Source organism: Arachis hypogaea, chromosome 18 (genome assembly GCF_003086295.3).
Source record: "Arachis hypogaea cultivar Tifrunner chromosome 18, arahy.Tifrunner.gnm2.J5K5, whole genome shotgun sequence".
NCBI classification, from domain to species: domain Eukaryota; kingdom Viridiplantae; phylum Streptophyta; class Magnoliopsida; order Fabales; family Fabaceae; genus Arachis; species Arachis hypogaea.
The window spans coordinates 57,285,437-57,302,820 of NC_092053.1; the positions used below are offsets into that span (position 1 = coordinate 57,285,437).

The 17,384-nt window shown below is 36.1% G+C and overlaps 1 protein-coding gene across 1 annotated transcript; it reads right to left on the minus strand.

Moving 5' to 3' along the window:
- Positions 1–612: 612 nt before the first annotated feature.
- LOC112772783 (uncharacterized) lies at positions 613–10,171 on the minus strand. The gene is made up of 7 exons (XM_025817782.3): positions 10,068–10,171; positions 8,552–8,664; positions 7,898–7,960; positions 7,707–7,754; positions 7,572–7,625; positions 1,215–1,269; positions 613–1,097 (listed from the first exon to the last, which is right to left on the minus strand). Exons 2-7 carry the CDS (start codon positions 8,639–8,641, stop codon positions 1,054–1,056), a joined length of 354 nt encoding a protein of 117 aa, XP_025673567.1. The 5' UTR covers positions 8,642–8,664; positions 10,068–10,171; the 3' UTR covers positions 613–1,053.
- Positions 10,172–17,384: the final 7,213 nt, after the last annotated feature.

Here is a 17,384-nt window from a genome sequence, read left to right on the forward strand (position 1 = left end):
AAATAATCATATCCATAAATTTTTGAAATCAGATTATAATCAAAATGAATAATTTTAAGCAGAAAAAACTTATAAGTGAAACCACTATTTTGAAACTTATAAACAGAAGTATTATTTTTAAATTGTAATAATTTTATGAATTTAACTTCAAGTATCAAATATTAAATAATATAAACTATTATTTCAAATCAATTTTTGTAATTATACCACTTAAAAATATTTTTTTCACACATTCGAAAACCAATACATGATCTTAAAACCAATATTGTTAGCTAAGATATCCAAGTATATTAATTCTCATATGATCGATTATTTTAAAAAATAATTATATAAATAAAATAAAAATATTATTTGTACACTAAAATTAACTACTATATGTACAAATACATATAGTTTAACTTATTTTCTATATGTATTTTTATATTCTAACATGTATTTTATGCTAGTAACTAATTTTAATATACACCTAGCATGATAGTCCATAAAATTAGGTAACAACTCACATGCATTCTCAAATTATTTAACGGTTCGTAAATATTAACTTCATACGAAGACAACATAAATTCACCATAAAATTATTAAAATGTTTAATTTTTAAGCATTCCCAAATACGTACTAATTCTACCATTTATACCAATGATCACCATATATTACAACATCAACTACATAAATTACATGATGCAATTGTGCATATCACAATAAGTTCTTAATTTAAAATCTGTACACCATTTTTGCCAAAAACAAAAAAAGGCCAACGACACGACGAGAGGATCACTCTTTTTCTTTAATTTTTACTATTAATAATTTATCGCCTTTTATCTTCCAGGAGGAGAAAAAAAACAATGAAGATAATGGTGAAAAAGAAGAGGCAAACACGAATCATAATCCCAATAAGTCTTTTACAGCATATAGCTACAAGTTCAAATCATTGGTCTTTTGCTAATATCACAAATTCAACTTTCCTTTATTGTTGAAAAACAACGAAAGGTCATACCTACACAGGTATCAGAACAATGATTGTCAGCACATCATGAAAAGACTGATTTGCTGCTTTTACTCGTTAGATGGAGAATCCTCTGGTGGAACGCTTCCCCCTTCTACAGAAACAACGGAATTCGCTTAGTCAGTTTGTTTCGATGATGCTAAAAAAAGGGAATCGAAGATAACCAACCAGTTTCATTGAACAATGTAAGCTTTTGAAATAATAGACATACCTTCTCCTTCACGAGCATAGGGAGATTTCCGGTAGCGTGTTTGTTGTTGTGTTGGCTGAAATTGGCAAATGTGTGATTAGATTTAACTTTGTTCAAATATGAAAAGTAGGTGATTAGGGGATTTGAGGCTTTAAGTTTTCAGCAATTTATTTATTTATTTATTGAATTACTAAAGAGCACGTGTGGTAACTAATATGCCTAAACAAAACTATGGTATCAAGGTTAATTTGTTTAGATTTTCTTTTTTGCTGATAGTGAAGTGTGCAGAAGCTATGAAGACATCTGAAATTTACCAACTATGATTCTACCATTGCAATGCAAAGCAACAACAAAGTAGAAATGCCGCAGAAGCTGCTCCCAATTGTAAAATTAAGTTTCTGTTGGATTAACTTATTTATGTTTATAAAATCTTATCATCGGAAGTTTCCTAGAGAAAAAGGGAAATGCTAATCATATAACTCACAAGCAAGCAACAACTAACAGTTACAACCCTACGTTTTTCTCCCTAATGTCTCTACATATTTGGAAGGGTATTTTATAGGAAAATGTGTAGTTGTTGGTTGCTTTTGGGTAGTATAGTTAGCATTTATCGACAATAACTTTAGGGAAAAAGGAATGTTCCTTAGAAGAAAGGATTTTTTTTGGGGGGGGGGGAGGGGGGAGGAGGCAGTTAACAAATAAGCTCTGAATCGCACAATGAAATTTTCACCATCCAATGCGCATTACCATTATTTGCTTATATTTTAGTTATCCATGTTGGGAATAAGAGTATTTTTACTCTTCACTCTTACTGACATAGCTTGATGTATGGTTAGTTAAGTTAATATCCTTATTAAGGACTCAGTTGTATTTTCTCTATGCTGACTAGGACTAGTTAGTTACATTGTTAGCAGTAGAAGTAGCTATTAGGCCTTTACTATATATATAGTCTAACTGTATAGTGTAAAGGTGTGATTCCCCATTATAACAAAATCACTTCCATTCACATACTTCTCTCACTCAATTTCTCCCTCACCTCTATGGAAGCACACAGAAATTCACACCTCTAAGCTCATTTCATCATGGTGCAGTGAACGTGGATCGAGGTGGTGTGCGACAAGAAAGTTTGAGATCGTGGCTAGTGGGTGTGATTTTGAATTCTTCTTTGGATTTTTTGATCTGCAATTTGGTGCCATGGAAGCGTCACACCAAAATTCCAAGGTTAAGGTGAATCCAAGCACGTATAGTGCTGAATCAGTTGCTGCATTCATGAATCAAATTACAGAATTGCAATCTGTGCTCCGAAAGGCTCGTGGAACCTCAAATCCGAGCGCAAATCCTGCCAGTCCTTACTTCCTCCATCCTTTCGCAAATCCTGGTACCTCTATCACTCCTGTTATCATCACTGGTTCGAATTATAATGACTGGTGTAGATCTATGACTTTAGCCCTAAATGCTAAAAATAAACTGCAATTTGTTGACGGAACTATCAAGTAACCTAGCGAATCTGATGTAATGTTTGAACAATAGGAGATATGTAACACTTACGTTGTGGCTTGGATAAACTTGTCTTTAAGTCGTGACATCTCACGTAGTGTAATCTGGAATAATTTGGCTTATGACCTCTGGAGAGACCTGAAAAGGAGATACTATCATGGAGATCGTTTTGGTTCGCTGAATTAGAGGAAGAACTATATGTTGTGAGGCAAGGATAGTTGTCAGTGACAAATTACTTTACTAAACTGAAAGGACTTTGGGAAGATCTAGACAGTTTTTAACCAGTTCCTTCATGTGATTGTGGTGAGACTTGTAAGTGTGGACTTGGAGTGATGCAAAAATACAGCACAGAAGGCTATGTGGTAAGGTTCTCAAGAGGATTAAGCGAACAGTTCAGTGGAGTTCGATCGCAAATTATGTTAATGGATCCTTTGCCACACATTGATTCCACCCTTTCCCTGCTTACACAGCAAGAAAGGCAGCTTGTCAGTATTGATGGTGGACCAAGGATACTCTTAAATGCCTCCCAAGCACAGCGCCAAAGCAGTGCACGAACTAGTGAAGGGAACCCTGCCAGAAATTCTGAAAATGCCTATAGAGGACGAGGTCGAGGCAGGTTCAGTGGTGGAAGAGGACAAGGGCGAGGATGAGTGCAATGTACATATTGTGGGAAGGCAGGACACACAATTGATGTGTGCTATAAGAAGCACGGTCTGCCACCACACCTCAAGGAAAGGTACAGTGATGGTGCTGCAATTATGCAGCCACTGAAGAGACTCGTGATGAAGACAGTGCAGACCAAACGCACAAGGTTGATAATCAGGTTCTGGAGTTCACTCAGGATCAAAAGCTTGCTTTACTTGCTCTCCTTCAACACCAAGAGGTGCAGCATATTCATAGCACCAACCAAATTAACACACAAGCTCCAACAATGAGGGGTAAAAGAGTGGTTCAAATTTTACACTTTAAATCACCCGTGTTGGCAGAGATCAGTGGTTATGAAACAGGAAAATCGAAATCTTGTGTGATTGACACTGGTGCAACAGATCATGTGTCATATTCACTTCAAGATTTAGATTCTTATTTCCATATCCCACCTGTAATAGTGAGACTCCCCAATGGATCATACACTATCAGCAGTATAATGGGGACTGTCTCTTTCACTAATGACCTATACCTCACAAATACACTATATATACCTACCTTCAACTTCAAACTTATTTCTGTTTCATCACTCACTACAAATTTAAAATGTGAATTGAAAATTTCTGATGATGTTTGTGAAGTACAGGATTTGTCAAAGATGATTGGAGTAGCTAGAGTTGCTGATGGACTTTACATTCTACAAAACTGGGCACATCATGCATTCCATATAGCACCACAGATTAGTGCACCTCCGACAATAAACAATGTAGTCTGCACATCATGCATTCCATATAGCACCACAGATTAGTGCACCTCCGACAATAAACAATGTAGTCTCAAGTAGCACATGGCATAATAGGCTAGGGCATCTACCCTAAACTAGAATGCTTGTAATGAAAGAAAAATTTCCCTTCATAGCAAATCACATAAGGATCCTTGTGATCCATTTCACTGTGGTAAGCAAAAACGGCTGCCATTTCCTCTTAGTTCTAGTACATCAAATTTTTGTTTTGATCTTGTTCATATAGATATTTGGGGACCATTGAGTGTACCTTCCCTTAGTGGACACAAATAATTTTTTACTGTTGTTGATGACACAAGTAGATTTACCTGGATTTACCTTATGAAACGAAAATCAGAGGCTTCTAATTTAGTTAAAGCATTTGTTCAGTTTGTAAAAACTCAGTTTGAAAAATCAGTTAAGGCCGTTCGGTCAGACAATGGACCAGAATTTACATTGCTTTCTTTCTATGCTTCAAATGGTATTACTCATCAAACCTCTTGTGTGGAAACACCACAACAAACTGGAATCATAGAAAGAAAGCATCGACATATCTTAGAAGTGGCCCGAAGCCTCATGTTTCAGTCACACATCTCTGCTTGTTTTTGGAACTATGCTGTTAAGCATGCAGTGCACCTCATAAACAGATATCCAGGTAGCCTTCTTAAAGATCAGTCTCCCTTTGAAGTTTTGCATAACAAACTTCCTTATATTTCCCATCTCAAGGTATTTGGATGTCTTGTTTATGTGAGCACCTTGACTGCCCATCAATCTAAATTGGATTCATGAGCACATAAATGTTGCTTTCTTGGATATCAAGAGGGTACCAAAGGTTACTTGTTAATTGATTTACGAACTAGAAAAATTTTCATCTCTCGTAATGCCATCTTTTAGGAAAATCATTTTCCTTTCTTACATGCAACACACCAACTTCCACCGAGCCCCCTGCACTGATGTATGTCCCTTCTTTAGATCCGTTCTCTTATGACATTCCATTGCATGATTCAGCTTCATTAGACTCTAATGTTCATTCTCGTCCTCCGGACTTCTCTTTACATGAATGCACTAGTTTTGGCACTGACGACACTCCTGAGGTTTCCTCTCCATTAGGTCTTGAATCAAATGATTCACCATTCCCCTCATCTCACACACCTACCTTTCCGCATGACACATCCCCATCATTGCCTCCTCCACCTGTAGGTCCCGAGTTCGAGTCAGTTTCCCAGCTCATTCGTCCCATTCTTAGGAGATCAACTAGAGACCATAGGCCACCCTCTTATCTTCAGGATTATCATTGTGTGAATTCCATCAGTGGCACTAGTACTCATTGCAAATATCCATTTACAGTATCATATCAAAATTTAAGTCACAGTTTTCAAAGGTTCTCTATGGCCATCTCCCAAAATACCGAACCACAGACTTTTAGGGATGCTGTGTCTCAACAATGTTGGAGGAGCGCCATTAAAGCTGAGCTGGATCCTCTTGAGCAGAATCAGACTTGGAAGTTAACTCCTTTGTCGACAGGAAAAACTCCAATAGGTTGCAAGTGGGTCTTTCGGGTTAAATTTAATCCAGACAGCACCATTGAACGGCACAAGGCCAGGCTTGTTGCCAAAGGTTTTATCCAAATTCCAGGAGTTGATTATATTGATACCTTCAGTCCCATTGTGAAAGTCACCACACTACGCGTTGTTCTTTCTTTGGCAGCTGTCAAAAATTGGTTTCTCAAGCAATTGGATGTTAATACAGCTTTCTTCCATGGAGAGCTTGATAAAGAAGTCTACATGACACTCCCTCCAGGTCTTGATGTTGCTAAGCGAGGGTTGGTTTGTCGCTTGAAGAAGTCCCTTTATGGCTTGAAGCAGGCTAACCGTCAATGGAACATGAAACTCACTTCTGTGTTACGTGGGGCTGGTTTTGCTCAGTCTAGACTTGACCATTCTTTGTTCACTAAGCACTGCCCATGGGATTAGCATCATCCTCGTGTACGTCGATGATCTCATCCTCACTGGGGATTCTCTTGCTGAAATTAACAACGTTAAGCAACTCCTTGATGATCGTTTCAGCATTAAGGAATTAGGTGATTTGAAATACTTTCTCGGGATGGAGGTGGCTCGTTCTGGCAAGGGCATTATCGTTTATCAGAAGAAATGTTGCCGATTTGCTGAGTGATTATGGGCTGCTTGAGTGCAAACCGAGCTCTACCCCTATGGACTATGCTTGCAAGCTCACCAAGGACAGTGGCGAGGTCCTTAAGGATTCGACACCTTTTCAAAAGCTTATCGGATGCCTACTCTACTTGACTAACACAAGGCCTGACATTTGCTTTGCTGTTGGCAAATTTGCTTTGCTGTTGGCAAATTGAGTCAGCACCTTGATCATCCACGATCCGGGCATTTCTCTGCTGCTATGAGGATTCTTAAGTACCTTAAAGGTTGTCCAACTACAGGTCTTTTCTTCTCTTCCACCTCTGACCAGCGCGTTGTCGGATTCTCTAATTCTGACTGGGCCTCTTGCGTTGATTCCCGGAGATTGGTTTCCGGCTATTGCTTCTTCCATGGTTCCTCCCTCATCTCGTGGAAGAGTAAGAAATAATCGACGGTGGCCAAGTCCTCCACTGAAGCAGAGTATCAAGCATTAGCGCATGCTACTTGTGAGGCGCCATGGCTCTTTAATCTGTTCAATGAATTATGGCTCTGACTTTCCAAGTCCATCAACCTCTATTGTGATAGTCAATCGGCGTTGCATTTGGCAGCAAATCCCGTCTTCAATGAACAGACAAAGAACATTGAGGTTGATTGTCATATTACTCGTGAGAAGATGCAGATCGGTCTTACCAGGCTTCTTCCAATTGCTAGTCAAGAGCAGCTTGCTGATATCTTGACGAGAAACCGTTGGTGCCTGGCCCCTTTTCGAAGCTATTTCTCAAGCTTGGACTGCGCGACCTTCACACTCCAAGCTTGCGGGGGGCTGTTGGGGAGTAAGTATTTTTACTCTTCACTCTTACTGACATAGCCTGATGTATGGTTAGTTAAGTTAATATCCTTATTAAGGACTCAGTTGTATTTTCTCTATGCTGACTAGGACTAGTTAGTTACATTGTTAGCAATAGAAGTAGCTGTTAGGCCTTTACTATATATATATATATAGTCTAACTGTATAGTGTAAAGGTGTGATTCACCATTATAACAAAATCACTTCATCAAACTCACATGCTTCTCTCACTCAATTTCTCCCTCGCCTCTATGGGAGCACATAGAAATTCACCTCTCTAAGCTCATTTCATCAATCCGCATGGCACAACCCAGTTTAGCCATTAGACACAAAAGCTTCATATAAATTCAACAACCATAAGGCAGCACACTATTCACACGCATTAGAATAATGAATCTTACTAAACCTTACAAAGCAACATTACCATCTTAAATTCAGGTATGAGAATATTGGTTCAATACCTGTAGTTTAGGTCTAAGTGCTTCAAGTGGTCCCTTAGGCTTCTCGCCACCTTGCTGTTTAATGTGAGAGCACATTCAAGCATAAGAAAAACTAAATATATGCAATTATTACATAGTAGGGTCTGCAAGAAGTACCTTTCCAAGTGCCCAATCAGCGGAATCAAAGTAAGCGCGCTCATGGTCCTGCCATGAGAAGTTGGATTCGGAGTGAAAATTAACATAAGTATATGTTAGTGAACATTAAGAAAATCACAAGTATTGACCATCTTGAATTCAAAAATAGAAGTGACAAATAAATCTACTCATAGAATCCTCGAGTCACATACCTTAGATATGAGAGGTGGCTTTTTGGGCATCATTCCTCCATATTTTTTCTTTATAGCTTCATCCTACAAGGTTTATAAACTAGTAAGGCGGAAAATAACAAATTCTTTTGGCAGTAAACAATCTCATAGTAAAGGGACTATGTTAAGGACTTAGGTATTATGGGGTGCCCAAGGTCTTACATTGAGTAGTATGGATGCTTGATGTTGTATTTATTAAGGAGAGTGGTTCCTCCCTTAGCAGCTAACTTTTAAGATGTGGTTTCCTGTTTCCCACTTTTTTTAGATACTTAACAATGATATCAAAGCCTTGGTTGTCGGCACATGAAAAGGGCTACCTATAGGATGGATTAAAGCAAATACCAAATACTGAAAGCCAGACACCACTGGGTCAGTGTCGATAGAGTTAAGCCTCCGTGGATGTCAGTTCTCTAGGGGCGGTGTATTGTTTAGGGACTTGGGTATTATAGGGTGTCCAAAGTTCCGCATTGGGTAGTATGGAATGCTTGATGTTGTATTTAAGGAGACTGGTACTTCCCCCTTAACAACTTAAGGTGTGTTATTTCCTACATTCCTTAGATACTTAATAGATTATTTCATTGAAGGTCACATTTAACTTTTGATTTAAGAATGCAAGGAGATTGATATGGATACCACCTGCTTCTGGGATGACGGCATGTTACTCGACTCATTAGATGCATTGACATCCATTTGTCGTTGTTCTTTGTTATCCTCTACGTTTGACATGAGGCCCTTTAGTGTGTAAAAACCTGCAGTTTCAAGAATATGTCATCTTAGTAGAAAATTCCTGCTTTAATTATTCTATTTTCATTTTCAGTTGTATGTTTTCAGAATTTTGAAAAGAGAAAAAGAAGTCAAAACAGGAAATAAAAAAGAGAAAACAAGACTTTACTGTTTTTATTTCTTTTTCTTTTCACAATTTTGAAAACATAAACCAGTGAAAATGAAAACAGAAACTAAATTAGCGCTACACTTGCAAATAAGTTCCACACTCTAATAATGACTATAACTTAAAGAGCTCTTTAGATTTCAGAGCAAAGAAAGCATCAGAATCTATAGCAAAGAAGGGGAATTAGGATCAATATTGTCAGACATTCAAGTCAACATTAACAAACTAACTTCATTGAAATATGGGCAAAAGAAATAAACAAGTGTTGATAAAATAGTAAGCAGCCAACATTTCACCCATACCAAGAGACATTGATTTACCAATTAACTTAAAGTATACAAGGTGAACAAAATACACATGTTGACCAAAATAAATTAATAAAAAATATAAAAACTTGTATGGACAGCACAAGAAACAAGCATATAGTCATATACTCAAACTAATTGAGATCTTGAATACCTAAACAGCTAAGACCAGGCAGCCATAGTAACCATAAATATGTTCAGACCCTTCGCAATATAAACATGGGAAAACGTTAGCTAAAAGTTTTATCTTTTAACTTTATGGTCTTTGTCACCTATATTTAGACCGAAAATTAACTAATCCGACTAGAGTTACTGTGATTGCCTTTCCCAACCCAGGTTTTACACTATGATCAACTAGAAATATATATATTTTTTTATTTTGAAATGCATAACACGAAGTAATTGAAGAGAAAAACAAACAACTAAATAAACGAGCAAGCAATCGAAGTTTACAAGGAAATTGCAAGTTCAGTCCTTAGCAACTTAAGCTCAAATCATATCAACCTAAGCTTCTCATCATTTCTCCTCCAAATCAATTAACAAAAACACTTCCTCAAACAAATGGTTTCAATCTTAATCAACTACAGCTAAAATGTAAGCAAAGATCAACATGATGATAGCATTAGCAAGGTCCTCCAACATTTCAAAAACAAATAATTATGCACAAGCTCAAAAAGCAGCAGAAACCAACCATATCAAATCAAGCAAGTCCCAATCTTTTTTTTTGGGCATACAAACACATCTCAACGTTACAAAAAATACTAAAAAAGGATTTTTTGAAGCTCAACCCCACAAAAATCCTAGAGCTTCAAACCCCACATAAAGTATCTGGGTTCTAATTATAACAGCTAAAATAAAAGGGTATTCATTAAAACTCCAAAAAATTAAAAGAATAGTAGAAAATGGGTTGAAGCAAGAAAGAAGGTTCAGATTTGAAGGGAGGCAGTGAGTGACTCACCGGCGAGGAGGTGTGTAGGGAACACAACCTCAATAAGCGGATGCTCCGAATCGATCGTGTGTTGGTCAAGTCGGTGTTCTCTTCTCTTTTGTCTCAGTCTCGGATCTGATGCCAATTTCCAGCAGATTTCTGCCCCTTTTATTTTATTTTAGGGCTACACTACGGTACAGATCAAGTTTGTGAAGATGTAGAGAGAATCCTGAACTTCGCGCCATTGTGCTACACGTGGGCTGCTTGTCTCCCTTTTGGGGATCAGCGTGCCTTCCCTGGCTCCGCTCACTTCTGAGTTCTAAGCTGTCTGTGGATTGGGCTGGGCGGATGTTATGGGCTTTTACAGGCTGCCTGTTGGGTGAGACTTTATGGAAGCGGTACCTAGTGTTGGGTTAGAACAAAAACAAAAAGAAGAAAGGCTCTCGAAAAACCATGTTTGCTCTAATTGATTTTCGTTATATTTGGAGCGCCTCTACTAGCTAGACATTGAAAAATCTGAACAAGGTGAATATCTGGTTGAAAATTTGGTCCAATAAAATTAAAAAAAAAATATTCCATCCAAATTATCCAACCAAAAAACTCTATTCAGTAATTCAAAAATTTTAATCATTTATTATACCCTAATTTACCAAAGCACCAACATCTCCCACAAACCCTCTGTCGTCACCGCCTCACCAACCAGTCTTTTCTACCAGCGTCACTCTCTCCCTTATCAGACATCCTCGTCGCCTCCTAGGTTCTTCACGCCGTCACTTGGTCGCCAACCAGCTCCCATCGTTGCCGTCGGAATCCTCCTCACCGCTGCTAGTTAGTCAACAAGGACTCTCATCGGCACTTAAGGATAACCATCCACTTAAGAATAAAAATAATCATCCGCATACCCAGTGAATTGAATATCCACCATATTTTAATTGTATCTAACTAAATCCATTTCAATCAAATAACTATCCACATAAGAATTAAAATAACCATCCTCATACATACTAAAATGACCATCCAGCATATTATGGGTTGACCATAACAAGGTGGAAACAAGGGGTGGATGACGTTGCATTATGCGGCGTCGAAGGGGCAGTTAGGAGCCGTGGCAAGTTTGTTAGCGGAGTGTGGGTGCGATGCGAATCGTGCGGTGGATAGAGTGGGGAAAACAACATTTGCGATAGAAATGGAGAATGGACATGTGGAATTAGGGAATTTGCTGCACTGGGGGGACATGTTGTTTCGGGCGGCGAGGGTAGGGGACTAGCACAAGATGGCAAGCTGTTTTGACGATTGGGGGATAAATAATATTTTTTCAAAATCCTGTTTTCTCTGTAAGTTATGAGCAACTAAACCTCCTGGTTAAGGTTAAGAGCTCTGTTTATTTCTATGGATTAGAACTATTATTCTTCTATTTTAATTAATGTTTGATTCAATTCTAAGGTGTTGTTTTTGTTCTTATTCTTATGAACTAGGTGAAACGAGAGTATGACCCTTTTCTACATGGGTTCTTGTGATTCTCGAGAGAGTTATCTCGCTTGAACTACAACTTGAAAACACTCCTCCTAAATTGCTAATTATATGGACTAATTAGGATATGTAACATAAAATCTTGTTAGCTTTGGGTAATTAGGGTTTTTGTAGCGCTAAACTGATTTTCTGAACTTAACCCCCGTATCTGAATTAAGTGACCACGAGAGTGGCATTTGATGAAGGTTAGGGGAGACTAAATCGCTAAGAGATTAGGGTTTAGTCACTTATGGTTTGCCAGAGAATGAATCACTCATTGTTAAAATAGTTGGTAAGACGTTTTAATTCAAAACGATAAACATCTCCGAGACCTTAACTATGTTCTCACCATTGTTTTACACTAACCCTTTATTTGTCTTTCTTTACTTGCTTGTTTATCATCTTATGCGTTTACAACAACAACAACTCTTTTTACTGTTTGCCCGACTAAGTCCAACAGGATAACTATTGCTTGCTCAGTCTGACAATTCTCGTGGGATCGACCCTCACTCACCTGAGGTATTACTTGGATAACCCAGTGCACTTGCCGGTTAAGTTGTGCGAGTTCTAATTTTGCGCACCAAGCCACATAAACCCTAAGAATCCAAAAATAAGATGATTATATGTCACGTTTCGTGTTAAATCCAGATAATTAGAGAATTATGGGAAATTGGTTTGAAGATATAATTCTAATGATATAACTTTTTCAAGACTCAAATAGAATTCAAGATCAATTAGAGTTATTTTCCAATAATCACTAATTCTTAAGATAAAGAATGAAACTAATTCTTAAACAATAATCAAAATATTAATCAAAAGTAGAAAAATAAATAATTATTAATCCATCAAAGTAAATAGAGTTCCTAACCTTAACAATGAAGGTTTAGTTGCTCATAGAAAAAGTAAACCCTAGCAGCAAAAAGTAAAAAGTGCGGAGAAGAAGAAGAAGAAACCCTAGGCCAAGATATCTTCTCTTTTTCTATCTAATCCTAATAAATGTAAAATATATTTTCTAAAACCTAAAATATCTTTTTTTAATTTAAAAATAAATTCTAAAACCAAATTAAATTAAAGGAAATCATAAAGATCACGCTTATGTTATTCTTTATCAGGAGTTTGGCGCTAAACTTGAGAATTTCAAGTTTGGCTCCACTATGACTGCATCCAATAAGATATTTATGAGTTTCTAGCGCCAAAATTGAGCTGGATCAAGTTTTGCACCACCAAAGCCGCATCAAATGTGGCGTATTATGAGTCCTAGCGCCAAACTTAGGTTAGATGATGTTTGGCGCCACCTTGGTGGCATTTGGCGCCATGATTCCAAAAGAGAAGTATAGATTATTATATATCATTCGGAAGCTCTGAAAGTTGGCTTTGCAATGAGGCTGGAACCACATCATTTAGAACTTTGTAGTTCAAGTTATGTTTATTGGAGTATGAAGAGGTCAGGGTTGACACTATCCATGAATTCTCTTTGCACTTGTCTTCGATTCTTGGTTTTTCCTTATGCTTTTGCTTCTCTTTTCATAAAATTTCCTACAAGAACCATGAAATCAAAGGGATCAAAGCAATATCCAATTTAAGCACCAAAATTCTCCATAATTAAGTATTATACATTTATTTCTTATATGAAAAAGTATAGAAAAATACAACATGATGCGCATGCATTACTTCCACCCGTAGCAATCTGCTCACCTCCAGCGGTGCCTCTACCTCCAGCTTCTTCGTCACCCGCCTTCTTTATTATCAGTAAGTTACTAACTTGTATTTGACTGTTTTTAGTAATTGGATTTATAGATTTTTTATTCTTGTAGTTGGATATAAATTTAGGAAGTTTTTATTCTTGTAATTGGATCTGAGTTTTGCTAATTGTATTTAAGAATTTTTAGTTGTAGTTAGAGCTGAATTTTGTTAATTGTATTAGAAATTTTTAGTTCTTGTTTTTAAAGTAAGGTGACTTGGAAGGGTCGAAAATGGAAAAAGAAGGTGGGAAGGAAGTGATGGAGGAAGGTGAAGATGAAAAAAGATGAAAGAAGATGATAGAAAATATGAAAAAGGTGATGAACAAAGATAAACATGAAGGAAGATAACGAAGGGATGAAAAAGGTAATGGACAGAGAGAATAGGATATTTTTTATTATTAACAAATTTATAAAGGGTAAATTTGTTAAAAAGATGATTTTAATATTAAATATAATATTGGAGACCAGTTTGAATTAAAACAAGGTTTGAGATTATTTTGATTTTGATCTCAAACCTTAGGAACTAAAACAGTACTTATCCCAAAAAACCTCTAAATCTTTTCAAACGGAGCTTTAAGAAGTTTAAGTTCCTTAAGAAGATTAAGTTAAAAGATTACTTGAAAAATAAAAAGGTTGTGATAATTGCTTAAACAAAGTTTTAATTTCTCTATGTTTGGATTATGATCACTTAGAAGTGACATATTTACCCTCCATGATAAGTTGATTGGGAATGGTTAGTGATTCTATGTTTGGATTAAAAGACTACTTGAAAGATAAAAAGATTGGGATAATTGCTTGAATAAAATTTTGATTGATTTATATTTGGATTATGATCACTTAGAAGTGATATATTTACCCTCCATGATAAGTTGATTGTGAATAGTTAGTGATTCTATGTATTTGAGGTGTTGTGTTTTTTAGTAGAGAGATTATAAACTTGAGTTATTCTCTTTAATTATAAAATTGTACATGTAAATGATAGTTGAATTTTCTTGGTAGGTGAATTATAATTTAAGGCAAAACTATAAAAATTTAAAGTAATTATCAAGTAAGGAGTAAGATTGCCAAACTCGTAGACTTAACTCGTAAACTTGTACGAATTTACCTATTATAAATTTTTTATAAGAAATATATCATGTATAATATAGATATTTACTCAAATATAGGCATTTAAACTTAATAATTTCAACATTAAAATACATAATAAATTAACATAATACTACAATTATAACAAATCCTAAAGAATACACATACAAATCCTTCACAAGTATGCATTTAGTTCAACATAAAATCACAATCAAAGCTTCATATAACACAACCAAAAAAAAAGAAACAACAAAATAACAATTAAATGTTCTAATAAACTAAAAGTCTAAAACTGAAATCCTCCAATATCTTCATCTTTCATGGTATCAACATCATCATCTTCACCATCTTCATCAGAAACATCATTTCTTTCAGGTTCAACATGGCTAACAGAATCATCATCATTCACTTGCTCATATTCTTCCTCCATTAAATTTTATTATGGACCCAATGAACTCATTATCACCTTCCTCACCTATGTTAAATTCATTACTATTTATATTTGGAATAACAAATTCATTACTATTTGGATCATTATTAGTATTGTCATTCGTTGGCAGGTGAAAATGCTCAATACTTTTAGCAAGATTCTTATTAACATCATCAGTTATCCACTTATCATCAGAATGTACTGGCTCAAATTCAAGTTTTGGAGTTTTTTCAAATTTGCTTGCCCTTTAACTTCAAATTATCCATCACACACACTAAATTATTCATTTTCTTTTGATGCAACCGATTTCTTCTCTTTGTATGAACCTAAAAATATATAATACTAATAGTTAATAAATATAAAAAAATTAAAATTAAAATAAATAAAGTATAGTTCTAGAAATTATCATTTCAAATACACTCTAATTATGCTCACAACAAAATGAACTACAAATTAAGCTTAGAATTTAGATAAAAAAAATTTTAGTTCTGGACAAGTATCTTCATAAAAATCCCATCACTTAGTAGGTAGCATGGTCTTCCTACTACTCTTTGCAGTTTCATTGCCAAAGAGGCCTCTAGCATAATAAAAGTCAGGAAGTTGTAGACCAATCTTTCTATTTCTTCCTAGTTAGAAACCAATTTTTTCAAACAACTATATAGAAGAATCTTAATGTTAGCATTATCAACCATGAATTAAGTTATAGTGATAATGAGGATTAAGATAACACGCAGCAGCATGTAATAGTCTATGCAGTTGGCTTTCTCATCTCCCATCAATAATTTTTCATATAGGTTCATAACTAAAAATAACAATGCAAATGAATAAGAATAAAAAAGTCAAATAAATAACTAAATATATTAAGAAAACATGGTAACACAATACATTGATAATCAAATATTAAGAAAGTCAATTAGTCAAGATTACTTTTTTTTAACACAACCGAAGTTAGTCATGATTGTTTCTTTGGCTTTTCTCATGCCTTCAAATATGAAATCTATGGCTGGTTTTTCATCTGAATCTACCAAACGAAGGACTGTAATGAGAGGAACAGCAGCCTTAAAGCATATGACAATATTCTTCCATAGCCTACTATCCAAGGCCATGTTTTGGACTCTTATTTCTTCTGACGTTGATGCAACCTTAATTGTCTTCTAAGCATCAGAAGTAAACATAGTCATCAATGGTCCTTTTATGATCATGAAAACAAGTGAGAGTCAAATAAGCAGTGATAAATCTTACGGGATCTGGCCGAATCAAGTCCTTTGTCTTTGTAAAATTCTTCAATATGCTACTGAACATACTTCTGGAGTGGATAAAAGTGGTGATTTTTCTTCCTTTTTTATGATTGTTTCATGCACCTTTAACTTCTTTTCAAAATTCTCCAATATCAAATCAATGTAGTACGTAGTACATGGTGTCCAATACAAACTTTTCTAGTCTCCATTAATTTTTCTCCAGCAGCCTTATAATTAGCAGCATTGTCTATAACTATTTGGACCACATTCTCTTTGTAAGAACTAGAATTTTCATGAATAAAATCATTTAAATACTGGTGCACAAAATCGCAATCACACTTTTACAATTCCGCACAACTAACCAGCAAGTGTACTGGATCGTCCAAGTAATACCATACGTGAGTAAGGGTCGATCCCACGGAGATTGTCGGCTTGAAGCAAGCTATGGTTATCTTGTAACTCTTAGTCAGGATATCAATAATTCTTAGATTTAATTGTAAAAAGTAAAAGAACATGAAATAAATACTTGTTATGCAGTAATGAAGAACAGGTTGAGGTTTTGGAGATGCTTTGTCTTCTGAATCTCTGCTTTCCTACTATCTTCTTCTTCATGCACGCAAGGCTCCTTCCATGGCAAGCTTTATGTTGGACATCACCGTTGTCAATGGCTACTTCCCGTCCTCTCAATGAAAATGTTCCAAATGCGCTGTCACCGCACGGCTAATCATCTGTCGGTTCTCGATCATATCGGAATAGGATCCATTGATCCTTTTGTGTCTGTCACTACGCCCAACACTCATGAGTTTGAAGCTCGTCATAGTCATCCCTTCCCAGATCCTACTCAGATACCACAGAAAAGGTTTAGATGTTTCGGATCTCAGGAATGGCCGCCAATAATTCTAGCTTATACCACGAAGACTCTGATCTGGATCATAAGGCTAAGAGATATGCATTCAATCTAAGGTAGAACGGAGGTGGTTGTCAGGCACGCGTTCATAGGTGAGAATGATGATGAGTGTCATGGATCATCACATTCATCAGGTTGAAGTGCGAATGAATATCTTAGAATAGAAGCAAGCGTGATAGAATGGAAAACAGTAGTAATTGCATTAATTCATGAAGAACAGCAGAGCTCTTCACCCCAAACAATAGGGTTTAGAGACTCATGCCGTAGAAGATACAATATAAAACGTGTAAAGTCTCATGAGGTACAAGATGAATCACTAAAAGTAGTTTTTATAGTAAACTAGTGATCTAGGATTACAGAAAATGAGTAAGCTAGGGTGTTTAGTGTAAAAATCCACTTTCGGGGCCCACTTGGTGTGTGTTTGGGCTGAACATT